The sequence below is a fragment of the Sus scrofa genome, chromosome 1 (assembly GCF_000003025.6).
Source record: "Sus scrofa isolate TJ Tabasco breed Duroc chromosome 1, Sscrofa11.1, whole genome shotgun sequence".
NCBI lineage: Eukaryota > Metazoa > Chordata > Mammalia > Artiodactyla > Suidae > Sus > Sus scrofa.
This window is the reverse complement of record NC_010443.5, coordinates 49,962,451-49,989,763: the sequence shown is the minus strand read 5'-3', so window position 1 is coordinate 49,989,763 and position 27,313 is coordinate 49,962,451. Positions and strand designations below refer to the sequence as shown.

General features: G+C 40.1%; 1 protein-coding gene across 1 annotated transcript in view; it reads left to right on the top strand.

Annotated features, from left to right (window-relative positions):
* LMBRD1 (LMBR1 domain containing 1) overlaps positions 11,780-27,313 on the top strand; it is a 108,801-nt gene continuing 93,267 nt past the window's right edge. Inside the window, exons 1-3 of the mRNA XM_013992625.2 lie at positions 11,780-12,036; positions 17,997-18,173; positions 27,133-27,193. Coding sequence (XP_013848079.2) covers positions 11,959-12,036; positions 17,997-18,173; positions 27,133-27,193 — 316 coding nt within the window. The 5' untranslated portion in view covers positions 11,780-11,958. The remainder of the gene's footprint in view (positions 12,037-17,996; positions 18,174-27,132; positions 27,194-27,313) is intronic.

The following is a 27,313-nucleotide window of genomic DNA, read 5'->3' as shown; positions in this document are numbered from 1 at the left end:
TAATTATGTGGGAGCATAACTATGAGCCACATAAATACATTCCATTAAACCCTAAACTAAATGGAACCCTAACCCTACTTACCCAGAGCTGCATCCTCAGCATGCTTGTGACCACTCAAATGCACTCCTGTGAGGGCAACTGTGATGGAGAGATAGTCTAAATGGAAAGACACAGAGGCATCAAGAGATGGAAGTAAAAATACCTTACTTTTCCAAAATTTTACCAAAAAACATAAGATCATGTGAATACCTTGCCAGGGCCTATGTCAGAAACTGTGGGAAATGCCTGTGCAAGTGGGTCATTGAAGTTTAAGCTTTCTTAGCACCATTGTCAATCTGCCTATGCAGACATCTGAGAGTAAATGAGAATAAGGCCTGAAGAGGAGTTTAAATAAGTTGTATTACCCCAATTATTCTGTGGTGATTTCTCAAGAGACTGAGTACAGATTTCACTTGCTTCTAATTATATTTTTATGCCCAACTGGTAATTCTTTAAATGTGAGTCCAAAAGACTGGATTATGAGTAGCCCCAGAATCACATAGGTTACCAGACAATTAGGTATCAGTCAATAGACCGTTATCTTGGGTAGACAAGTAAAGACTAATGATTCTCAAAAAGAGTTGTGAAAATTTGAATTTGCAATGTGACCTAAGAAAATTAGTTGTAAATATCAGAAATGGGACAGTTCCTCATCTGCTACAACCTCCATATTTCCTTCAAAATTAAGCATATTCTAGAATTGGTTGGATATTGATTGTTTTTTATGGCTTAGCAAAGAAAAAGTATTGGGAGTAGTGGTTTTTTTTTTTTTTGTAGTTTGTTTAAAAGTTATGAAAGGGAAATTTATTGAGGATGTTCTATCAGATTTATTACCAAAGTTTCCTTCCACTTTAATATTATAAAAATCTTCTTTGAATGACAATGAGCTATTAACCTAAAAATGTGCATGTGGACATATGCATTGATGGGAGTAATATTAAAATAAAAATTTGAAAGCTGTTAGTTCTAGGTTATTTCTCTAAAATCTCATATTTGTAGAAATTGCATTGGCTTCTTCTTGGATATAATACTTTTTTTTCTTTTTTGATACAACTGTGGTTTTTGGAAGTTCCCCAGGCCAGGGATTGAACCCATGTAACTTCAGTGACAGAACGGAGCCTTAAGCCACTGATCCATAAGAGAACTCCATTGATACAGTTCTTAAATTGTCTGTTAGCTAAAGCTTGTCTATAATGCTGTTAAAAATCAAATAGATATGGAATCGATATTATGGAAGTCACTTGGTCTACAAAACCTACAGAAAGTTGTTTTTTTTTTTGTCTTTTTTTTTTTTTTTTTTGTCTCTCTTTGTTGTTGTTGTTGTTGTTGTTGCTATTTCTTGGGCCGCTCCCGCGGCATATGGAGGTTCCCAGGTTAGGGGCTGAATCGGAGCTGTAGCCACCGGCCTATGCCAGAGCCACAGCAACGCGGGATCCGAGCCGCGTCTGCGACCTACACCACAGCTCATGGATTTGTTAACCACTGCGCCACGACGGGAACTCCAGAAAGTTTTAACATTGATTATTTTTTTAAATTTAACCTGTAGTAGTTACTTTTTAAAATATCAATGTATTCAAATTTTTTCAACAAGAAGCATCCTTTTAATGGAAAGCTGTATTTTAATGTAAAGACAAAACATTATGTCAGTAGTTTAGTTATTCTGAAGATAATTAGAATCTTTTGAAAACCATATAGGAGTTCCCATCGTGGCACAGTGGTTAACAAATCCGACTAGGAACCCTGAGGTTGCGGGTTCGATCCCTGGCGTCGCTCAGTGGGTTAAGGATCTGGCGTTGCCGTGAGCTGTGGTCAGGTCAGAGACACAGCTCAGATTCCACGTGGCTGTGGCTGTGGTGTAGGCCAGCGGCTACAGCTCTGATTAGACCCCCGGCCTGGGAACTTGCATATGCCGTGGGTGTGGCCCTAGAAAAGACCAAAAATAAAATAAAAACCACATATATTATTGTTTTTTTCACTATATACAATACAAAATGAACAATGGAATCTAATTAAGACAAGGTTATGGGCCTTTTCTTATTTAGAAATATCAGTTTCTCATTAACTAGACAATAATTGGAATAGCATTTTTTTAAGTCAACTATACTCCTATAAAATTTACTTTAAAAAAAAAAAAAAAGAACAGCATCCTTTGTCACTGCTGCAAGAATGCATCCCAGAATCTCTTTGTTGTCACCATGAGCACCATTGTCCCAGGTCTTCCTCTCATTTGGACACATCTCTCTTCTGTCCTGTGCCTTCCACTTACTGCACCAGATCCATCCTCCACCCTGCTCCGTGTCCCATAAGGCTGATTATTATGCTCTGTATCAAAATATGTCCCCTGGCTTCCTGCTAAATTCATCCAAAAGGAGGCACTGGCAGAGATAGGAGGATGGAAGGAGAAAGCCTGGAGGACTCACTCCTCTGGCTCTCCCTGAGGGACTGTGGGTTGACAATGGCTGTTAGGCAGCTCTGTCCTAAGCTTATAGGTCTTTCCAGATTCCAGTAATTTCTTATCCTTCTCCTCTGAGGAGTTCCTGTTGTTGCCAACCTTAGGGTTAGTTTCTCCATATCCTGCTCACACCTTTGCTAACAGTCCAGTCATTAAACTGTCTTGAATCATCCGTTTGGGGTGTGCTCTGTTTTCTGCCTGAATCCTGGCAGACTGATTCGCCTCTTCCCTCTCACCTGACTGCTACATTTCTTTAGAGTTTGAGCTGTCAGTCAAATGATCTGATAAACTTACTGCTAGCTGTGGCCCCTGTCCTTAATATTTAACTTAGAAACAAGTTCAAGTCTAGGCTACTTTTCTAAGAAAACCACGTTTGACCTCATCCCCTTCCTTTAGTTTCTTTCATTCTTCTCTCCCTCTGTAGTAAAGCTTCTTTAAGGAATGGTTCATATCCATGATCTCTGCTGTCCTAATTCTCTGTCATTCCTCAATTTGAAGCACCTCTGCCCACAGCATGCAAAATTCCTGGGCCAGGAGTTGAGCCCAAGTCACAGCAGTAACGCTAGCCATAGCAGTGGCAATGCCAGGTCCTTAACCATTAGGCCACCAGGTGACTCTGAAAGCCTGTCTTCTTTCTCACCACCCCACTGAAATTGTCCTAGAAGTCATCAGTGATATATTCAGTGTGTACTTACTAGTTCTTTTCTACATTTGATATCAGTAATCACTGGCCTTTTTTTTTTTAATTATCTGCTTCCTCTGCTTCTACATTTCCTTGTCTTTTTTTTTTTTTTTTTTTTTTTGATTACTTCTTCCCTTTTGTTCTTTAAATTTGGCTGTTCTTTAGGGTTTTCTGTTCAGCTGGCTATTCTTCTCACTCTAACTTGCATTCCCTAGGGATTTCATCTTTTCCATTGCTTCAACTTTCACTTGAGCATAGGTAACAAAAATTGCCTCTCCTTGGCAAGCCTCATACCTGAGTTTCACTAAGTTTTTTACCTACATGTTCTATCCTTGTCCCTCAGACCCCTCAAATTCAAGATACCAAATCAGAGCCACTACCTTGTTTCCTAAGGTGTCATGACTATAAAATACACCATCATTTTAAAAACTACTAAGGAAAAAAAAATTTATAGTGGTGAGATTTCATCAATTATAAGGCATCCTAACTTGAGATTTAAAATGTAAAGAAAAGAAAATGCATCTTGGAATTTATGTATTTTTTTAGGTTTTCATTTTTTCTATTATAGTTGATTTACAAGAATTTATGAAATACAGTAGATTTCCCTGACATTGTCATTCCTGATCTGCTCTTCCTCATGTGTTCCCCATCTTAATTAGTGTCACAGTCCCCCTTCCCATCTCTCATTTCAGAATCCTAAAAAAGAATATATAATGGTCAGTTTTATGGGTCAACTTATCTAGGCTAGAGCACTTAATTCTCTAAACACTAACTAAATATTTCTGTGAAGGTATATGGTGGATGTGATTAACAGTTACAATCAGCTGACTAAGTGGGGGAGATTATTTTCCATAATCTAGATAGATCTGATCCAATCAGTTGAAAGCACCTAAGAGCAGAATTGAGATTGCCTGAGAAAGAAGAAATTCTGCCTGTGGACTGTCAATGTCAGTTTCTGCCTGAGAATTTCCAGTCTGCCTTCTGATGGCCTGCTCTGAATTTCAGCCTTGCCTTGCCAGCCCCCAGAAATGCATAATCCAACACCTTACAATAAATTGTCCCTTTCTCTCTATCTCTTCGCCCTCTACCCTTAGACACCATGTCTTGAAAATGAATCTTCATTACTGTATCATAAATTTGTCTTCTCCTTTCGTTTCGACAGCCTCAGTTTAGCTTTCATCATCTCTTGGTTTGATCATAACAACAGCATTTTAACTGAAATAAATCCCTGCTTCAAATTTTCTCCATCTCCAACCTAAGCATTCAGATTATCCTAAAGGGACTTTTTAAAATGAAAGTCTAATTATATCTTTCTCTGCTTAGAACACCTCACTGTTCTCATAACCTACAGGATGAAGCCCAAGTTGCCTAGTAGGGAATATACATCCATTCAGGACCTAGTCTTTTAATTGGCTAATTCTCACCTGCACCCTGATTGCTTAAGCAATACCGAACCTGTGCTCTATCCTTTACATACTCTGTTCCCTTGATGGAATGTTTGCTTACTCTTCTCCTAGGCTACTTGATAAACTCTTCTCCAGCAGTTAAAACCTAGCCCAATATTACCTCCTCCTGGAGTCCTTTCTAAAGATTGATGAGTATTTTTTGTATTTTTAATTAAAATATTTTTTAGGAGTTCCTGTCGTGGCTCAGTGGTTAACGAACCCGACTAGGAATCATGAGATTGTGGGTTCTATCCCTGGCCTCTCTCAGTGGGTTAAGGATCCCGTGTTGCCGGGAGTTGTGGTGTAGATCGCAGACGCAGCTTGGATCCTGCATTGCTATGGCTCTGGTGTAGGCCAGTGGCTACAGCTCCGATTAGACCCCTAGCCTGGGAATCTCCATATGCCGCAGGAGTGGCCCTAGAAAAGGCAAAAAGATAAAAAAAAAAAAAAAAAAAAAAAAAAAAGAAATATTTTTTAAAAGAGAATTTGGGTACAATGGTTGAAACTTCCTACTTTGTATCCTTAAAAAACAATAGGAAAAATTACAGTATCTATTTGGCAACAAATGAAAACCTAAGTATGAATGTCTTTAGTCTATCCATTGTTTGAAAAGTTAAAGATCAATTTTAAATTCTTTCACATTGTGTTACCAATGTGGCTATCTAGACCTGGGCTATTTTAGCCCCTAAACACTAAGAGAACCAATTGGCTTTACAAAATCTTATGACCAATGAATCACCAATATGTGGGAATTGAACACCAAAAATTACACTTTGATTTCAAATATATTCTGAGAAACTCTGCCCAGATATGAGGCAAATGAAACCTCATAATAAAAAAGAATAGATTTTGGAGTCAGGAGAGAAAACCTATTGTTAAAAAAAGGTAACATATGCTGCTAATGAAAAAAAAAATTCATCCTCTGTTAAAAATATTGAGAGTGCTGTGGATCATTTTAAAATATCATAAATTGAAAATCAGTTTTTATTGTAATTTCTACTAATATTATAAACTGACTTTGACATTCTTCTGTATTTAAGTTGTATCACCAAATTTATTTTTTATACCTTAATGTACATAAACATCAGGTTTAGGAGTTGACACAATGAAAAACACATGAAGGTTTTAAATAATATTTTAATATGTCTAGTCTATGGATAAATCATTTCTTGCATAGCCAGAAGAAAAATCTTAAGAAGAAAAGGAACATGTATTACCAGTTCATGTGGGAATGTTTGTTCCATTAGAAGTATATAAACTGTATCCATTAAGAGTTTATGATTGTAGAAATACAGAATTGCAAATTTCACAATTCACATTATGATACTGTGTGCAATCTAATTTTAGGATGAAAAATTGGAAAGTTGCCTCTGTGTCCACAAATTAAAAACACTGAGATATTAACATTTCACGGTGTCATTTTCTTTTGGGCAGTTTTCTATACAAAGAAGCAGGTAAACTACATTTTTTAATATGCCTTACACTTTAGGGCTCCCCCCCCCCAAAAAAAAAACTATTTTGATTTTAAATGGAAAAAAAAAACCTGTGAGAACACAGATATTTAATTTTTCATGCATTGGCTCTTGTGTGAGAACCTCTGGCTCCCCACTGTGTTATATACAAATGAGCAAATGTTCCTGCAGAACCAAATGGGCTTCTCAACCATATGTGCCAACTGCTTTATAAACACATTGTAAGCTCTTTCACAAAGAAAAGAACTTCCTTAGGGTTGTGATGACCAATTCACACGAGTGGAAGAATAGGGTGGGGGGGGGAGATAGTACAGTGTTGGGAGGAAAAGTCTTGCTCAAATTTCCTCAAGCCCACGGTTATGTTCACTCTGAATCGTTGTTAAATCCTTTCGACAGAAGATTAAGTTTAGACAGAACAGGGAGCGCAACAGTGAAATAAATTCTAAATCAACACATAATGGATCAGGACAGACACAGACATGCAAAGTCACTAGGATCTGAGGCCAGGAAGGCTTAACTGTAACCTAACTGAAGGTATTAAAGTAGCTAAAGGAGAACTTGTCAATCAGAAGGAGGATTATCGGTTAGCAAGAGAAGCACAGACAAAATGACAGAAAGATAAATTCTGAGGATTTTCAAGTGTCTTATTTGGAAGGACAGTCTGATATCTTAAATTTCCCACAAAGTAACAAAATTTTTAAAAATGACATATAAAAATCAGCTGTGTTTTTTTGTTTGTTTTGCTTTGCTTTGTTTTTTACTTTCTAGGGCTGCACCCACGGCATATGGAGGTTCCCAGGCCAGGGGTCGAATCGGAGCTACAGCTGCCAGCCTCTGCCACAGCCACAGCAACGCAGGATCCAAGCCGTGTCTGCAACCTACACCACAGCTCATGGCAACGCCGGATCCTTAACCCACTAAGCAAGGCTAGGGAATGAAACCGAAACCTCATTGTTCCTAGTCGGATTTGTTTCCACTGCGCCACAACAGGAACACCAAAATCAGTTGTTTTTGAAACACAACATGTTAAATCCAGTAGTATAATAACACAGTTAATTTGGGTGCATAACTAGATTTCACTGTAGTCTAAATGTAATTTCAGGGTGCAAGCCACATCAACTTGTCCAGTTACCATTAGGCAGTTTGGTGGACTCTCTCTTATGGGCCTAATCTCTGCAGTCATTGCTATGGGGCTCTTATAAATCGATAACTGCATCGCCCCCCCCCCCATAGCCCCTTACGTATTTCCAACTCATCTACCCTCCTACTCTCCAGTTTTAGGCCTAAGTCGGCCTTTATATCCTATTTCCTTTCTTTATGACCTATTGGTTTAAGTTTTTCTTTCAGCCTGTTCTTTCCTCTTAAACTATCAAATTTTTTTTTTTTTTTTTTTTTGTCTTTTTGCCATTTCTTGGGCTGCTCCTGTGGCATATGGAGGTTCCCAGGCTAGGGGTCAAATTGGAGCTGTAGCCGCTGGCCTACACCAGAGCCACAGCAACTCGCGGGATCCAAGCCCTGTCTGTGACCTACACCACAGCTCACGGCAACGCCAGATCCTTAACCCACTGAGCGAGGCCAGGGATCGAACCTGCAACCTCAGGGTTCCTAGTCAGATTCGTTAACCACTGAGCCATGACAGGCACTCCTAAACTGTCCATCTTTTTTTTTTTTCTTTCTACCAATTTCTATATAAGATTATTTTTATAAATTTTATCTTACAGAACTTGTCACTTGATCATAACTCTAACTTTGGGTTTCCAAAAGCACCTTATAAAGAAAATGAGAAACCATTCTTACACCTTCTCCTTCCCACACCCACCCTCCAACCCCCTGCACACTGAGGGGAGCTTCCTCAGTGCCATCAGGATGGCCTAAGAGGAGTGATTGTGTTTGCTTCACAGACTCTTTTGTTGAGAGTTTTGGCATCTCTGTTCATGGTAGTTTTCCTCTCTTGTTCTTTGCTTTTGGTGTCAAGATCACCTTTCTTGACAGGAATAGGTCATCCCTGTCTGGTTTGGTTTCCCGCTTGGGCCACTCTGTCCTGCTAGCCACATGTTCCTGGTCCAGGCCAAGAGAATTCTCTAGCAGGCCTCTCCCAGTAAAAGTTGTCGCATCTCTCCTTAGCCCTCCACAGGAATAAGCACATGGAAAGGGTGGTTCCACCAAAGTCTTCAGGGTGAGTTTAATGAGCTAGTGTGTATATGTGGGGGGAGGGGGGAATAGAGGGAATGGGAAGAAGCTAATCCACACCCCTTCTGAACCAAGAAACTCCTCATCAAGACCTTTAGGCCAGCTCAGCACTGCACACCTCTGTGATTGTCTACCCTCTGAAACTGCAGCCATGCTGGGCCTCTCCCAAAATTCATGTCATGCCCTCCAACCTTATGGATAATTCTCTTGTGTATCCCCCTGCAATTGGCTTTGAGGAAAGACTATTCAAAAGCTGAGATGGAGTTCCCCAGTGGATTGGCAGGTTAAGGAGCTGGCATTTTCACTGCAGTGGCTAGGGTTGCAGCTGTGGCTCGTGTTGGATTCCTGCCCCAGAATTTCCATGTGCCACGGGTGCGCCTCCTACCCCCTCCCCAAATAAAACCCTGCAAGAGAGAGAAATGGAGGATAGTTGCTTCCTTACACACATTGCCTTCCTGCAAAGGCGTCTTGCTTTCTTAATATCAAGGGGGTCTAGGCTTTGATAGGAGTGATGGGCTATACATGGCTCTATCTTTGAGCTTAAGTCCTGGTATCTTTCCAAGAGATGTTGAGTGGGGGTGGGGGGTGGGGGTAGGGCAAGGGCTTCTACAGTAACTCCAGGTGTCTTGGTCCATTTGGGCTACTGCAACAAAAATAACATCAACTGGGTAACTTGGAGACAGTAGACATTTTTTCCCACAGTTCTGGAGGCTGGAAGTCCAAGATGAAAAGTGCTGACAGATTCAGTGTCTGGCTAGGGCTATCTTCTCTCTCACTTCACATAGCGAAGGGGCTAAAGAGCTCTCCAAGTTGTGCACTAACCAATCCTGAAAGCTCTGCCCTCATGACTTAAGCTTCTCCCACAGGCCCCATCTCCCAATACCATCACCTTGGGCTTTAGAATTTAATATATGAATTTGGGGGAGGGGTGTACATATTCAAATATTTAATCTACAGCGTTAGGGGAGCATGAAGGGACTGTCTATTGGGTTTTTACATCCTTATGCAATACAATAGAATGTGCACACAAAAAGCCTTGAATTATCACTGCAGTGGCTCAAGTCACTGCTTGAGTTTGATCCCTGACCTGGGAACTTCTGTATGCTGTGGGTGCTGCCCAAAAAAAGAAAAAAGAAAAAGAAAAGAAAAGACTGCAATGTTTTTGACAGATTATTGGCATGGTATGATTTACCTTTTAAAAGATAATTTTTGGATTATAAAATTGATTACTGGACAGTTCTCTGTATCTCCCCTCCTCAAATGATGAGAAAAAGCAGTTCCTTCATAAAGGCAAGTATCCAGGGGTGAGGAAGATTGTATTCATCATTTATTAGGAGTTTCAGTTTCTAAATTATCCATGTTTTGGAAATGTTATTAATGAGCATGTATTCCTTTTTAAATCATAAACAACCAATAAAGGTGATATATTATTTTTAAAGAAGTCTGGTCTTTAAACCAGAGTAATGGAAGCCTTCCTAGATTTAACAACGTCATTCAGGACAGTGTGTTCAGTTCTTGCTGGTCCGGATAGTACATCTGGATCACGTGAAAGAATGGGAGACGTGTTGATGTGCACATTTCTATCTGCTCAGGTGCCTCACTTTCTCTTTTGACCTCTCTCCCAATTTTCCTGATTCAAACCATTACTGTCCTTGTATGTAACTAGTCATTCTTATCAGCAACAGAAGTTTATAAGGCTTTTCCAAATTGAAAAATCAATTAACTTTCCAATACTACCCCAACACTTAGTCTGCAAAAAGGTTCATTCCAGTCTTGAAAAAAGCATCAATTTTATTACGTAAAACTTAAAGTGGTGGGAAGATTATGACCTTTAATTCTTTGTCTCTATCCTAACCATAAATTCTTTTACATGCAGAGCTTAAAAGGCTCAGCAGGTTAAGGACCCTAAAGTTGTCTCTGAGGGCATGTGGGTTCAATCCCTGGCCTGGCTCAGTAGGTTAAGGATCTGATGTTGCTATAAGCTGTGGCGTAGGTCCGAGCAGATCTATAGGACCCCTGGCCCAGGAACTTCAGTATGGCACAGGTGCGGCTGTAAAAAGAGAAAGAAAAAAAAATGGGATGTAAGAGAAATTTATTCTAAATTCTTGGGTCCTTCAGCCAAATAAAATATTAATAAATGGACTGGAGTTAGAGAACAGAAATTGAAGAGATTTTTTTTTAATGAGATTTGGTGCTGGTTTATGAATTTCCACCTTTAACACAAAGAAGTGATATGTGTATAGAAGGTCGGGGTGCGATGTTACCATCCATTTCTTAACTTAGTAAGGGAAGCCTCTAAGGAGCTACTTGGAAAATCTGAAATATGGTCTTTGAATCTGAGAGAGGGCTGGTATCCAACTCAGGCCTGGGAGAACTTCAGCCAACTGTGGAGTACAAGCTGACTTCCTCCGAGATATCTAAGAAGGGCCAATTGCTTTAATGGTAGAAGTTGGAGAATGCAGCTACATTGGGAATGGCCAGTGGTCAAAGGTTACTGGTGCAAGGCATGTGTGATAATGTTGTGTATCAGGGATTTGGGTTATGTGGGGAAAGGGGGCGGGGACAACAGTGAGTCCTGCAGCTAGTTAGGGAATTCTAAGTGGCCGCTTCGAAGAGAGATGTCTCTATCAACTTTGAGCAAACTATATGAGAGAGGTATCTAGAGAAGTGAATGGCCCAGAAGAGAAAAGAGTCTTGCTCAAATATTCCCAAGGTCAGAGGGCAGGAAGCCATCTTTGATGGTACACTGCATCATCTCTATTTTTTTTTTCCCCTTCTCATTTTGTCCAGGCAGGGAGATCACCCCACTTCTTCTCTTCAGTGGGATTTCAATCTGAAAGAGGTTCTAGGTGGGAGATAACATCACCGCATTAATACATTGTAAAGAGATGGTGGGATTCATCCATAAAGTTATGTTTTGGTTACAAGTTATGTATACTTAATTCAGCGGTTAAAAATGTGCCCACACGCCAATGGACCCAGGCAAGACATCCCAGGACCACTTCCCTCTGCCTCACTGTGGGCTTTTGGCAGTATTTTGTTTACTGGGAACATTATGGGGGAAGATGAGATTTCATTATGATATGTATGCAAATTCAGATACCTTTAGGGTATAAGGTCATCTTGGAAAATTACAAGCATGCAGAGATATAAACAGAAAAGCCATAACATCACACGATAACACAACATCCAGCCCAACAGCTACTCTGGCAAAGTACGAAATCATTTGGGCAATCGGGAAACTTTTCCTTGAAAGTCAGCCATTCTTGAAACCTGGGCAGAACTTCTGCAAATCAAGTGCTCATTCTTCTTTGGACACTAGGGACCTCATTCTTTACAATGGTAATAGGCCAATCCCGACACACCCTTTCCACAGCGCTCCGTACTCCCCAACTTTGCCAGTCCCAGAGCTTTGACCAGAGGTGCAGCGGGGTTGCTGTGAGGCCACGCCTCTTCAGAGCACCGCCCTGCGAGCCGGCAGCGCGATGACGTCACGGCGTCCCGGAAGTGCCCCTCTCTGGGACGCTGGTCGCCAGGGGCCGCTCGCGGGCCTGGTCTCCTTGGCAACAGGAGCTCCGCCCCTCCGCCCCTATAACCTTTAGGGTGCGCGGGCGCCGCGTCTGTGCGCTCACTCCCTCTCCGCCCCTTCGCTCAGGCCTCCTCGGCCGGAAGCGAAGATGGCGGCAGCAGCGGCAGCGGGCGCGGCGTCTGCCGAGCTAGTGATCGGCTGGTGCATCTTCGGCCTCCTGCTCCTGGTAGGGGAGGCGCTTGGCGTTTCTCTGGGCCTGGGCTGGGGGCAGGAGGAAAGAGGCGGCTCCGCCGCTGGCCTCCTGGTCGGGACCCTTGTCGCCCCGCCCCTCCAGCTCCTGCTGGGCCCTGGGCGGGGACAGGGCCGGGGCAGTGGGGCGGGTGGATAGAGCGCGCGCCTGCCTGTAGCTTCTGGGGAAGGTGTTCCCGACCAAGCTGGCTGCAGACCTGGCTGAGTGCGGGGCCGAGGGAAGCTGGGCACTGAGGCGGGTGGGTGAGGGGGATGGGTGAGGAGGGGCCGCAGGAGCCAGGAGCGCTTGTCTGTGCGCATCCTGTGAGCGCTGTGCTGGCCACCTGCGCCTAAGTGTTGACACCTGCCGGGGGTCGAGTCTCCAGCCTTCTCTCCCCATTGTGGTGTCCTGCCTTGATGACGTGGGCGTTCGTTCCACTCCTGGGTTTCTCGTTCTTTCCCATTCTCTGATGGGCGAGAAGCCTGCACAGAGTAGACCTGTGGCCCTCTTCACTGCCCCTGTTAGGGTGTGTACGACCACCTGTCTGACCTCAGGTGCCGCCTTTTCTGGCCACCTGACTCCTGTTTAGGCACTAAACAAAACGTGGACCTAAAGGGCCAAATGGCCTAGCCTTTACTCCCCTAACCCGTATTAAAATCCTTTTATTTGGGAGTTCAGTTTCTTTTCTGTTCGTACCTCTCCGAATTCTCACACTTCCCTCGTGGTCTTCAGCCCTCCTCAGTGTCCCAGAATATTTTACCACTTTGCATTACGAAAACAAAATCAAACCTAAAAATTGTTTACTTCTTTTGAATTCAAGACTTCTCCGATTTTACTTTACTTTGTAGATTCTACTACCGTGTTTGCAACCTATGCAGTATTTTTTTCTAGTAGACGTTGCAGCAGAAACCCTCCCTCCCCATTCAAAGCGTGAAAACTTGAGAAGATTTCTCTTGTTGCCCTTACCACTCACCCATAAAACAATACTGCCCTTACTCTGGAACATGCTTTACTCTGCTTGGAGAAAATGGAAGCCGTGAAGGTTGACTGTAGTCTCCAAAGCCCGTCCAGTCCTGTACCTGGAGAGCTCACGTGGCTTTAAGGCCATCATACTCAGTTGACTTTGTAGGAGAGCAGAGTTTGGGCACCCCAAAATATAACTATGGTTTAATAAGGACTTATTTAGGCTTATTTTTAAGAAGCAGAAGACTCAGGAAGACTTCGTTTTTACCTCTTAGATGCTTAAGGAATTTAGAAGAGTCCGGTTCCCAAAATAGAGCTATCACCAGAGATATCAGCAAAGACTGTGGGCTGGGTGTGGTTGTGGTGGAGGATATGCCCTTGGGCCTAGAGTTCAGGAGTCCACTCAGTGGCCCATTGTCTTTGCCTGACCCTGAAAACGTTTGTTTACCAAACTTTTGCTTTGGTATCTGCAAGTGAATTGCCTTCCTCCATGTTGAAGTTCCAGATCTTTAACCCCAGCATCCTCATGTGTCTATAGCTGAAGGTGGTGTTTGAGGTGAGGGCTTTGGCCATTTTGGCCAGTTATTCAAGTTTTCTTGGGTCTCTGATATATGCATGTTTCTAAGCTTTTGTTTGATTTTTTCCTGTTAATCTATATCATGTCAATTTAATTCTTAGGCCAGCCAGAAGAACTTAGAAGGAAAGTTCCTCTAAGACAGTTTAGAGGAAAAAAAAGGAGCATGTAACTTGTATCAAAGCCTAAGGGGAATATCTTGGCAGTTATCAGTTAATAAACATTTAAGCTACAGCAGTTGTGCTGTAAATTGTAGGAGGATGCAAACAAAATGAAATGTTGCTTATTTGTAGGGCCAGAAGATAGGTGGGAAAACAAAAATTCCTGAAATGTGTTTTAAGTATTGAAAACCAAAGTAGGATTTTATGAATTAAATAGGGTATAAGAGAATAATATTGGAAGAAAGTGGAATTAAGGAAAACTTTGGATAGGTGAAAAGGGGAAGGCATTTAAGTTGATGATTGCCTTCATCAGGAACAAAATAAAATGAGAAGGGAATTAAGAGTTTGAAACTAGATGTTGGAGTAGAAAAAAATTAGTAATGGGGCCGTTGTTTAATTTTCTACAAATCTCTTTAATTCCTGGATTATTAGAAGAGCTGGATTCCCATGTCTGCTCCTGCAGTCAGCCTTTTGAGATGTTGTTTTGGTGGAAGTAGATGAAGTGTGAGTGTCTTGTGGTTGGAAGCAGAGTATTTTTTAGATAATTGTGGATATTATTCTGTAACACTATACCAAAACTCAGTAAGTAGAAGCTCCTTAAATGTTAGTTGAAATAAGGAATCTGAAACCCTGTCAGTAAATTTTTCATTCTGTTGCATTAAAATCCCTTGGTCCATTTTGCATTTTGACTGGGTCTTTCCCTATGCATGATTTGATAGCATGATACATTTGGTCATTTAGAAAATACTGGGTCACTGAATTATATACAGATCTTCCAAATAGGGGAACGTTTCATTACATAGTATCAAAAAACCGCATTCATCAGTATCACCACCGATCTTGTCAGAAGAAATGTGTTGGAAATAAGTATTAAGAAATTGTCAAGCTCATTGTCCTGGATACAGATTTTCCAAAAATCCTGATTTTCATTTGAGAGCTTGAATTTTTATCATTGGCAACAAATACTGTCAATTGTTTTTCTTGAAGTGATAGGCTCCCTTTGTTCATTTAGACAAAATCTGCCAAATATCCAACTCTGAATAACCATATTTAGTCACTTGTGCTTTCAAGTGAAAATGTTTCTTGGAAATAGTGCCTGGTTTGGCTTTCAACTCATAATTATTGATGTACTTTCCCTGGAGACAGCCATCGCAACTTGGGTGCATACTTCACATTTTCCCCCATGGAGTATTGAAAGACTCAAGGGTTGAAGTTTAATAAAGTTAATGTTTAACTGCATTTCCTGTTACTATGCAAGATGGGCTCCCCATTTCTATAAGTTTTGCTCTTCTTACTCAAGGTGAAGGGATCATCTGGGTACTTGTTAGAAATACAAAATATAAGACCCCAGCCCTACAGATTCAGAATCTGCAGTTTCACAATATCCCAGGCCTTATGTGTGCTGGTTTAGCTTAACAAATGTTCATCTGTTCTTATTCCTGCCTCTTCCCCAGTGGTTGTCCACCCTGATGCTTCATTTAAGCCACCCAGGGAGTGTTAAAAGTCCTGATGCCTAGACCAGTTAAATCAGAATCTCTTGAGAAGGGTTGGGGACAGCTCTAAACCATTCTTTATAATTGTTAGCAAAATTATATATTAGTTTATTTAATGAAATCCTCTACGATGTTATTTCATATGACATTTAACAATAATTACTGTTTGTTTAGCAATTACTATGACCTGTCACTGTGCTAAATTCTTTACATGTCACTTAATTCTTATAACCTGCTATGAAAGAAGTATTTTATACCTATCTTCTAGATGAGAACATTTGATTTATAATATAGTAACTACTGATAGATATAACCCACATAAACAAAAAGCTCTTTGTGGTTCTGTTTTAAAACTGAGACCAGAAAGTTTGGGAAGCTCTGGCCTAACTATTTTGCTTAGGTTGTCTTTTACCTGAATGCCTGCTTTTATTGATAGACTCCTTCTTTGCAGTAATACCCATCACCTTGAACTTTGTAAAAGTTCAGATCTGGAAGTCCAACAATAAATTTATTGAGGACTTTGTGTCAGGGACTGCTAAGAATAGAAAGAAAAGGCTTGTCTTCCAGTTAACTCCAATATAACTTGAGAAATATTTTAAATATTTATGAGATCATTTAGAAGCAGACTCATTGAATATTAAAGTAATATTCAATGAAAAATAATTTTCCCAAACGAAAAGAAATTAGTAAATAGTTAAGCCCAAATTTGAACCTAGGTAGGCCAGCCTACTTGCTTTCCTTCCTTCTTTCCTTCTTTCTTTCCTTCCGTCCTTCCTTTTTTCATCCTTTCCTTCCTTCCTTCCTTTTTCTCTCTTCTTCAGCATCCAGGTTCCAAAGTACACATTCCCTTTTCACTTTACTTTTTCTTGCTGTTCTGACACCAGCTGAAATGTTAGTAATGTGAAGGAATTACATGCAACAACTTGGATGGATTTCAAATGCATTATGCTGAGTGAAAGAAGCCAGATCCAAAAGACATATAAGTACATTATGACATTCTAGAAAAAACAGAAGTTAAGGGGACAGATAACAGATAGTGGTTGTCAAGGGCTGGAGAGAGAGGTTAAATATGGAAGGGCATAGGGGATTTTTCTACCATGATGGAACTATTCTGTCTTGATTGTGGTAGAAATTGGAAACTGGAACTAGTTAGGTGATGTTCTCACTTCACTTCTGGCTCCTGAACTAGGATACCCAGAATCCCGAAAAACAGGATTCACCTCTTGGTGGGTGTGGAGTCAAAAATATACAACTGAGCCAAAGATTGGGAGAAAGGAAGATTTCTTGAGGCAAGCAAGGAGAACTCTGGGGATCTTCCTAAATTAGTGTCTCCTCGGCAACAAGATTAGGGAACTTGTAAGCTAAAGGTATTATACATATTCATGAAGGGGCTTGAGCAGAGGAGAATTCTAATTTAAGACTGGGGCAAAGGTCAGTGGAGTCCATGCTTTAGTTGACTGAAGTCAAAGACCAACATCATCATCCCTTGTTCCTGTTGACCTAGTGCTTGAGGGGGGTTTAAATTATGCTGAACAGCCCCAGAAAGAGCTTCAGGCTAATCTTTACCCTTGAAACAGAATGGGGCGTTTACCACTGATTTTTTATCTTTAGTGTTGTTACTTCTCTTGCCAATAACAGTGTTTTTTTTTCCTTTAAGATCTTTAATTAGGTAGTTCCTTGTAGGACTTGTACTATGGCTGGGTTTAGATCATAGGATGACTTGGGCGAAAATGGCTTCTCCTTCGTCAAGAAAGTCATTCCGGGTTCTCTTTTCTCTAGGGAAGCCCTGCCTTTCCTGCTTACTCTCAAAGCTGAATCTGTTGGGATTCAACAGATTCAACAATCAAGGCATGAAAGGACAAAACAATGCTTTTGTCCCAGAGCTTTTGTAGAGCTTACTTAAAACAATGGTTCTCAAGTTTGGCTCTGATTGAAATCCTCAGGCATTTAAAGTGCTGATACCTGGAGGAGCCTCACTCTCTGAGTGAACTGATTTGCAGGGAGGGTGTAAGGGTAGTCAAGTTTTTACCCAGGTGATTCTAACACAGCCAAGGTTGAGAATCACGATTTAGTATCTATCTGCAATCCCCTATGATTGAGCAGAGCAGAGATTCTCAAAGTGTGGTTCCTGGGCCAATATCGTCCTCACCTGGGAATTTGTTACAGATGCAGATTTTTCTGGACCCTCTCCAGACCTATTGAATCTGAATCTTTGGGAGCAGGGCCATCCAAGGGGTTCTGATGCTCCCTAAGTCAGAGGAGCTGAAGAGTAAAGTCCTATACTCAATTAGTTTCTAGAAAGGCGTTGTTGACTATTAAGAGTACCTGGTTGGTTAGTGGTATATATTAATGCTTCCATAGTAAGAATAGAATAGAACAACTTCCAGTTAATCTTCAGTTAAGAGATCTGTAAGGAAGAAATCTGCTGAGCTCATTACAACTGGAATGATTGTGTGAGACCATTAATGGTTGCACTGTGTTCGATGAGGAAATATGTAACTGAGCAATGTTATCGATAACTTTTGCTTGTTTGTGTGTGTGTGTGTGTTTGTCTTTGCACCCAAGTGAAGTTATATGGCATTCATGAAATAAGCTTTAAAAACTATAAATCTTAAGTTTATAAGGGGTGGCAGACCTTACACATCTGAAAGAATCTTTACTTGCCATAGTTTGCCATTGAAGACTTCCAAATACATACTAAAATTAGTTTTAGAGAATATGTGTTCTCAGGGCAGTAACAAAACATTTCTTTTTGTTCTATTTCAGGCTATTTTGGCATTTTGCTGGATATATGTTCGTAAATATCAAAGTCAGCGGGAAAGTGAAGTTGTCTCCACCATAACAGCAATTTTTTCTCTGGCGATTGCACTGATCACATCAGCACTTCTCCCAGTGGATATATTTTTGGTTTCTTACATGAAAAATCAAAATGGTACATTTAAGGTAATTATTATCATATTTTGTGATTTCCCCCCCCTCATTTATTTTTTGCTTTTTAAGGCCGCATCTGTAGCATATGGAAGTTCCCAGGCTAGGGGCTGAATTGGAGCTGTAGCTGCAAGCCTACACCACAGCCATGGCAATGCCTGATCCGGGTCTGCCACCTGCACTACAGCTCTCGTATCGGGATCGTGACACCAGATTCTCAACCTGCTGAGTGAGGCAAGGGATTGAACCTACATCCTCATGGATTGCAGTTGGGTTCCTTTCTTCTGAGCCACAGCGGGCAACTGCCTCGCCTTTCATATTCTTGGCAATGAAGTGCTTAAGTGTCACAGTGCAGTGTTTATTGTGTTTTATCCATGTCTCTGGAAATAAGAGAGAATGGAAGTAAGGCTGAGAATGTGACAACAAACTTGGAACAGACCCTCCACTGGCCTAAGGACTATTAATGCAACAGCCACTCAAGTGCGAAGAATGCCTTTTGTTAATCTGAGGCAATACTGAGTAATCATAATGGGTTTTATCTTTGTGCCTGTCATTGCTCCCTTGAATTCTGTTTGACTTGATTTGCATTAATGTAGTAAGTAGATAGTTTAGGAGGGCACTTGTTGGTGATAGACTTAGGGTCCTCATCTCTATCTCATATTGAATATTCTGGGTCACTCTTGCGTACGTAGTCTGTGGATTATCAGACCTGAGTTCTGGTCTCTTCACTATCTAGCATGTGTCATTGGCCAAAATGAACTTTTCTGAACTTCAAGTTCTTCATTTTTAAAATGAGTGGTGTTGGACCGAAGATTTCTGAGTTCTTTTTCAGTTATGCAAACATAAGCTTTTATGAGACAGGAACTGTGTCTTGTTTGTTTCTGTGTGGCCAGTGTTTAACATGTAGTATGTACTTAGATATTTGAATTAAATACTATTTCAACTATCTGAATAATGCTTGGTTCCAAAATAAGTTTCTGAAGTGGACCAACTGGGCTTAAATAATTTAAAAATGTTTCTGTAGTTAGATTTGCCTGTTTTTGTTGTTGTTGTTGTTTTTTGCAGCTACATTTGTTGCATATGAAAGTTCCCAGGCTTGGGGTCAAATCAGAGCTGCAGCAACTGGACTCAAACCTCATCTGCAACCTACGCCACTGCAACACTGGACTCAAATCGCATCTGCAACCTACACCGCACCTTGTGGCAAACTGGATCCTTAACCCAGGGATCGAACCTGAATCCTCACAGAGAAAACATCAGCCTGCTGAGCCACAGTGGGTACTCCCTGTAGTTAGGTTGGATAGATTCTGATTTTTGTGAAAACTACATTTACTTTCTGTTGGTCAGTCATTCATTTAGCAAGTATTAATTGAGCACTTAGTAAGTTCCAAATGCTGTAAAGAGAGATAGTAACTAACATCTGTCGAGTTCTTACTATGCTTCAGATCTTGTCCTAAATGTTTTATGTATCCTAACTGCTGTTAATGTCCCAAACAACCCTACAAGGTAGATAGTGTTATCCATGTTTTTATGGGCAGGAAACCAAGGTTCAGAGTTGATGGAACCCATCTCAGGTTGTAGGGTTTCTGAGTGCTGTTGCTGGGATTTGAAGCTCTGATGTCTGGCTCCAGGGCTCTGCTCACAGGGCTCTAGATCAGTACCTGTATCTATATCTGTCTGATGCAGTGGATATAGTATTTTCCCTTGTACAATTATTGTTTGAGCGGGAGATTTTTTTTTTTTTTTTAAGTTTTCAATTTAGAATACTTGATCTGTCTAGATTTTGTGGGATTATGTTTTCATTTGAAATTTCTAAAGTAAGTATTTTCATGAAACTATAAACCTTCTCTTTAGTAGTTGTTCTGAAACTATGCTTAATTTAGTAGTCACTTTCTGGGTACTAGTTTTTTGTTTTATATTTTGTTTTTTTGTCTCATCTAATTTATAATAAGATTGCATTATACTTGTTTAAACAAGACTTTAGGAATTCATCTACCTGAAGAAACAGAAGTATTTCCTATAAACTTATTAAATGCTCCATAAGAGAAGAAAATGTATAGCAGTAGTTAATGTGCTTATATTATGTTAAATCAAAATGTGGCACTGATAATTAGAAGGGGAAAATTCCATGTTAATGTTTTTTTCCCCTACATTTTTTTTTGGCTGCGCATGTGGCATGCGGAAGTTCCTGGGCCAGGGATTGAACCCAAGCCACAGCAGTGATGATGCTGGATTCCTAACTACTAGGCCACAGGAAACTCCTCCCTTACTTTAAAAAAAACTTTTTTTTTTTAAATTATTGAGGGGTTATTCATTCAGCAATTGTATGCTCTTTTTTTTTTTTTTTTCCCCCTCCTACTTTTCATTTACTTAGTTGTTTCTATTTAGTTGTTTGTTTTTAGCCAACTTGACCTGGCCTATGATTATACGCAAAGTTGAACTGAAAAGACTTTCATAGAACTCTTTCCCAATAAACTGTAGAGAGTATTTTCTTCGAAAACTTATTAATGAATTCTCTTGAGGTGCTTAGTGAAAGACAAAAGTATTTAAGAATTACTTTTCAGACTTTATGCCACAGCTCTCTATTTAGCTATCCTAGGGTGAATGTATGCCACAGTGTCTGTAATCTATTCCATCCTTATTAGTCAACATATACAGTACAAGACAGTGTTATTGTCTACAATGAATTATTTTGTATCCCTGTTTTACAGTGTGTATTTCTTGCTCCTAAATGAATACATGTATTGTCTTTCTCTATTTCCATCTCCAATATTGGAATCTATGACTGGTTATAGACCTGCTTTAAGGTATGATAACTGCTTGAAAGCTCCAGATGTCAATGACAGCTAACATTTGGCTTAGGAATCAAGGGTGCCAGGCAGGGAGTCAACAATACTTTCTCTATTTTGTCTTATTTACCTTCCTACCTGTCTCTGCCTTCTTTTGGCCAAGGGTATATTGTAATCATGTTTGAATTGTTTCCATTGACCCTTTTTTCAATACATGGAATTATAAATAATTTTAACCAGGTAATCTGTTTCTAGTTTTTTTATAAAATAATTTAGCTTTTTAGATTAAAAAAAAAAATTAAAGAATAGCTGGAAGTATTCTGCTACGTGTCTTGTATAGTTGGCCAATAACTTTGGATAGTGATATACACATAGTGAACCAATCAAAAAATTAGAAATGGCCACTAATGTGAACAGATGATTTTTATTTTATACAGTGCATAAAATGAAAATAAAATTAGTAATTAAGATATGGCATCAAAACATTTAATATTTTGGTAGCTAAAGTGTCCATCTCTTCCCACTGCCAGTGATTAAATGTCTTTATGGCCTATTACTGTGAGATGTCTGGGTTGAATTCTCTACTGTTGCCTCACTGCTATTATCAAATACTAGTAATTGTATTTTAGAACTTTGTATTCTTCACTACACTTTAATATATTCATTCACTTAATATTTATTTATTTATTTATTTTTGCTTTTTAGGGCCGCACATGTAGCATATAGAAGTTCCCAGGCTAGGGGTCAAATCTGAGCTGCAGCTGCCAGCCTCTGCAACAGCCACAGAACTCAGGATCTGAGCCTCATCTGCAACCTACACCACAACTCGAGGCAATAGTTGATCCTTAACCCACTGATCGAGGCCAGGGATCGAACTTGCATCCTCATGGATACTAGTTAGGTTAGTTACCTCTGAGCCACAACGGGAACTCTGTTTCACTTAATATTTCTTAAATATGCAACGTATACCTGACAAATGATTTCTGGAGATTAACAATGACAACCAATGAGGCCGCTGGTCTCAGGGAGTTTACATTCTGTAAGACCAGACTCATGTAAACAAACAAATAAAACAAGCTCACTTTGAGGTGCTCAATTCTGTGAGGATATAGAACAGATTGATGTGTGAGTCAATTTGGTTGTAGGTATTCAGATGGGAGGACTGGAAGGCTGGATTGCTGCGGCAGACCAGGCTGCCAAGTGTCCTGTTTGAGGGAGCCTTACTGAGGAGCATCTGGTACAGGAGCCTTAGGCAGGCAGAACTTGGCCTGTTTGGCTGAGAGGTGTTATGTTGGGGGTCAGGCTTTGTTATGAGCTGAAATGAGAGGAAGGTGGGGACCAGTTTTTTATGACTTTCAGGTCATGCTAATGGGTTTAGATTTTCTTATAACTGCAATGTAAAGTTATTGAAGGTAAAAAAATAAAAGTGACTTGGGTAAGACTGGTGCTTGCTAGTGGAGAAAAGTGATTAAAATTGGTATGTACTTTGGAGGTAGAACTGCTTGGATTTGCTGATGGATTAGATATGGGGGTTGACAGAAAAAGAAATCTGAAGCATTGATGCCTAGGTCTTTGTACACCTTGGAGAAATAGGGAAACCTGGGGGAATAATAAGACCTATGTTTGCACATGGGCAGGTGAAGGAATGTAAAAGAAGAACTAGCTGTATTTTGGACAAGTTACATTCAAAGTGCCTGTCATATATATTCAAGTGGCCATGTCCAGTAGAGAGCTGAAGCTTCAGGGAAACCTTCAGGTGGAGAGAAGTATCTGAAAGTCATCAGCATGTGGATGTATTTAGAACTGTGGACTGAACAGTAGCTGGGGAGACTGGGTGGTCAGAGAAGGGCTGGCCTGAACCATGGATTGCTGTGCTGCGTTATGTGGAGGCTAGCCCAGGGGAGAGGCGACCACCTCAGAGGTGGAAGAGGGAGGCTGCTCAGGCGGAGAATGTGTTACAGGAAGAGTGATGTTGCCGGTGGAGGGAGAGAGGTAGAGAAGTGACCATTGGCTTTGGCCAGTGGTGACCAAAGAATGTGAAGTGTAAGTTCAGTGGAGTAGACGGGTAGTCAAATGTGGACAGGAAAGTGTCCCCCTCACTACTTTCTCACTTTCCTGTCCACAGGGAAGAGGGAAATGGAGTCAAGGGAGGTGTTTTTTTTGTGTGGTGGTTATGTTTTGTTTAGTGGAAACTACTAGAGTTTGTATCCGTGAGGTTTTTGGGAGGGGAGTGAGGGTATCATTGCAGGTGCAGTGTCCCTGAGAAAGCAGAGGGGTCGGGAACCTCAAAGTGAAAGGATTGGCTGTAAATCGTGCAGGCGCTTGGCAGAAGGAAGAGCTGGCATTTGAGTACAGATGGAGGTAGGTCTTAGATTTGGGAATAAACTGAGTAGCTCTGGTCTTTTATTTCAGATTGTTTTAGAGAACTTGTCAGTGTTTCTCAACCATTGGCATTTTGTGCTGGGTAATTCTCTGTTGATGTTTACCACATCCTTGCCTCTACCCACTGGATGCCAAGGTGTCAGTAGCATATAGACCTCCCCCTACCCAGCTCCGCAGTGTCCGAAACATGGCCAGATATCCCACAGGGGACTAAATCACCCCTGAATGAGAACTACTGGTATAAAGTGAGGTTAAATTAAGGAGAGTCAAAGTATAGTTTTGTGTGGGACTGAGTATTTCAAAAAGTCATCTTGAGAACTAGGAAAGGGAGTTTTATATACACAGACCATTACATCTTTATTCTATGGAATTTATATTCTTTTCCTTTGTTCTAAAATGTTCTTTTTTAGGATTTCCCTGGTGGCCTGGTGGTTAAGGGTCACTGTTGTCACTGCTGTGGCTCAGGTCGCTGCTGTGCTGTGGATTTGATCCCTGGCCTGGAAATTTCCATATGCTGTGGGCATGGCCAAACAAAACAAAACAATACAAAATTATTTTCTTTAATATTCTCTATTTAGTATTCTTAAGATTGTCTCATGTTTCTTTGAGTCTTCTGAAGTTCCCTTTGGTCTCTACTTGGGGAGGCTGTAGTTTGTAAAATGTACCAAGGGCATAACATTTCTCAGAATGCAGAAAAAAAGATTTCGTAAACTAAGTACTTTTTTGAGAGTACATCAGAGTATATAAAAGCCAAATACACAAATAGTAGTTGAGTGATGTTGTATACTTTACACATATTTTTGATTTAAAATAGTAACAGTAATACTCTAACTGCCATAAGATTTGGTTAGACAAAAGAACCTTGGAGGGCAAAAGATGCTAAATTTCAATGAACCTTTAGCATTAGGTTACTTTCAGACTTTCCACATTTACTTTTTTTCTGAGGTTTGGGTCTTCAGTTTTAAAATTGAACTTTCAAGTGATTCTCAGTGGATACATTAAGACCTCATTGATAGGAAGCTTGCGTAGGGATAGATGTAATTATCCTCTGTTTCAAAAAATCTTCAAGTTTTAGAAATCTTTTAAAATTTCTGTTTTGATGCATAAACTACCACTAAAGAAACACAGCTTTGGGGAGCTGAAGCTTTGATTGTGTATATATTCGTTTGGATACTTGAATCATTGATGAAAATTTTTCTGGTCATTGGCTAGAATTCTCCCCAGTGCTTTTCCAGTCTTATGTGGTAAGCACTATTTAATTTTCTTTACATTTTTTTCTGTAGTATATGTACAGTGTTTCATCATTTTCTAGACAAAGATTTCATTGTTAAAACTATTGGTTGCAACTTGTTTTGTTCCCCTCCACACACACCTCAAAGTTACTTCATGGATGATAGCCACATAGGCCAGTTTATAGGGCATTCATTGTTTTTAATGTCTATATGATATTCCATGTTATAAATGAATAGTGGTACGTTTTACCATTTCTCCCCAGGCAATAATATTGTCTCCATTTTGTTGTTGTTTACAGTTTTTTAGTTTTTAAATCACATTACCGTGAATATTATTGGGAGAGAATCTTGGGTGAAAAATCAATAAACACTGCTTGGTACAGGCTGGACTTTACAGGGATAAGGGTCAGCAACTACACATGTTCTTATATGCTTGAGAGTCTGCACAGTGGTGAGTTTTCCTGAAGTGGAAGTGCTTCAGCAGCCACCCCTGCCTCTTTTTGTTCTCTCTTCCTGCAGGGCAAGCAGAAGAGTGGGCCCCTGGGTAGATAAACACTGTGGACTTGGTATGGATACAGGCTATTCATGGGGCGATGGAACATTTCAGTGTCCTTGGGCCCCTTGGTCACCTCGGTGATTGAGGTGGAGGACACCCCTCCTCCTGGTGGGCAGGGGAGACCCATCTGGGCTAACTTGTTGCCAGACATCCCAGCAGAAGACCTTGAGGTCACTCAGTGGATGGGACCACTTGTCTCAAAACATGCCTGTGTACTCATACTGCCCTGATTTGCGTGACTCTTTTTAGGGTATATTCCAATGAAGAATGTCTATGTCATGGACTATCTTTCTTACTAATACTGTGTGTAGATGGCTTTTCCTCCACATTTGCCACTATTGGATGGTTTTACGTTTTGCCATTTAGGTAGGTAGCAAATACATTTTCGTGCTTTATTAGTAAAGTTTAGTAATGGGGTAAATTCCTCATTGTTGGTCTTTTCCAAAAAATGTCTCCAGAGTCCCGTTGTGGCTCAGCAGGTTAAGAACCCAACATCAAGTCATGAGGATGCTGGTTTGACCCCCGGCCTCACTCAGTGGATGAGGATCCAGTGTGGCTGTGGCTGTGGCTGTGGCATAGGTTGCAGATGCAGCTCCAATTTGACCCCTAGCCTGGGAACTTCCATATGCCGCAGATGGGGGCCTAAAAAAAAAAATTTCTTCACTTTTGCTTGTATAGTTTTCAGATGCCTGTTAGAGTCAGCATGTCAAAACACTGTACCTGCTATTGGGATTTTGATTGGCAATATACTGTTTTTATAGATTTGGGGAGATTTGGTATTTACATTACAGTCTTTTCATGTGGGAACATGTGACTTCATTTATTTGGATTTTTTTATATGCTATACTTTTTTTCTTTATATAGTTAATGTAATTTTTAAATTTAGCCTATTAAGTTTTTTTTAATAGTCTTAATTGCTATTGGAAAAAATACTATTTTTATTGTGCACTGTGTGTCAAGGTTTGCATTTGTAGTGCTAAATTTGTATTTTCCACATTTTTGTTCTTTTAGGCATCTGTCACTAAGAAATTCATAGATATTCATTGCTAGAGATGTTTGTAGGTGAAAAAAAGAAAAACCTAAATTATTTTAGAATTAAATGTTGGTACTCTTCCTTAAGAGACCTTGTAGTGGGATGTTGATACAGACTTGAGCTCTCAGAGTGGTGATAGAACAAAACTGATGTGGATACTAATTTGAGCCTTGCTACTTAATAGCAATGACCAGTAACATAAACTCTCCAGGTTTAATTTTTCATGTGCATAAGATTAGGATATTCCAGAGGACTTGCTCTTATACCTCAGGTTCTTTTTTTTTTTTTTTTTTTTTTTGAAAAGATTCATTTGAATTAATGTTCTAAGTTAAATTATTAAGTTTAGATTGCTAATTTAAACCATGTAGGATGAATGTAAAGAACTTCAGATTAACTGTTATTTTTTTTTAGGTATTTTCAAAAAAAATTATATTATGCTATCTTCTTTCAAAAACACAAATCATACTTGTCACTCTGCGTAAAAATGTGTCACTGTTTTCCATTGCCCTTAGGACGGAGGCCAAAATGCTTAGCATGGCTCACAAGTCCCTCAAACCTATATCCTTCCTCTTCCTCACTCCACCTGCTTTCTCTTACCTTTCCAAAAGCTTTAGGCAATCTATTTTTAGCTTCTTGGAATTTTTTCAGACTTTCTCTTTAATGCTCCTTTACTCTTCCCTCCTTCCTACTATTTTTTTCAGGTCTCAGTTTAGGGTCATTTTGGGAAGCCATCTCTGGCCTTCAGTGGGCCCACAGCCGCCCCCTGCTTCTGTTTTCCCAGACATGTTGTCATCTTATCAGCATTTACCTGTTGAAATTTGTCAGTTTCCTTGCCCGTCTCTCACCTCTTGAGGCACAGACCATACTTGTAGGAGACAATTGATACATTTTTAAGGGATACTCAATCATATTTGAAGTTAATTATAACTGTTAAGCAAATGGATGCTTCATTAATATTTCTATTGTTTCCTTTTTATCCTAGGACTGGGCTAATGCTAATGTCAGCAGACAGATCGAGGACACGGTATTATATGGTTACTATAGTAAGTATCTTTCCATTTCATTTCCTATCTGGGTTGCTCACAAAATGTAGAATAAAGCTACATGTAAATGTTTAGTTTTGATATCAGACTTGAGATGACTGTTTTTATACCATGTATAAG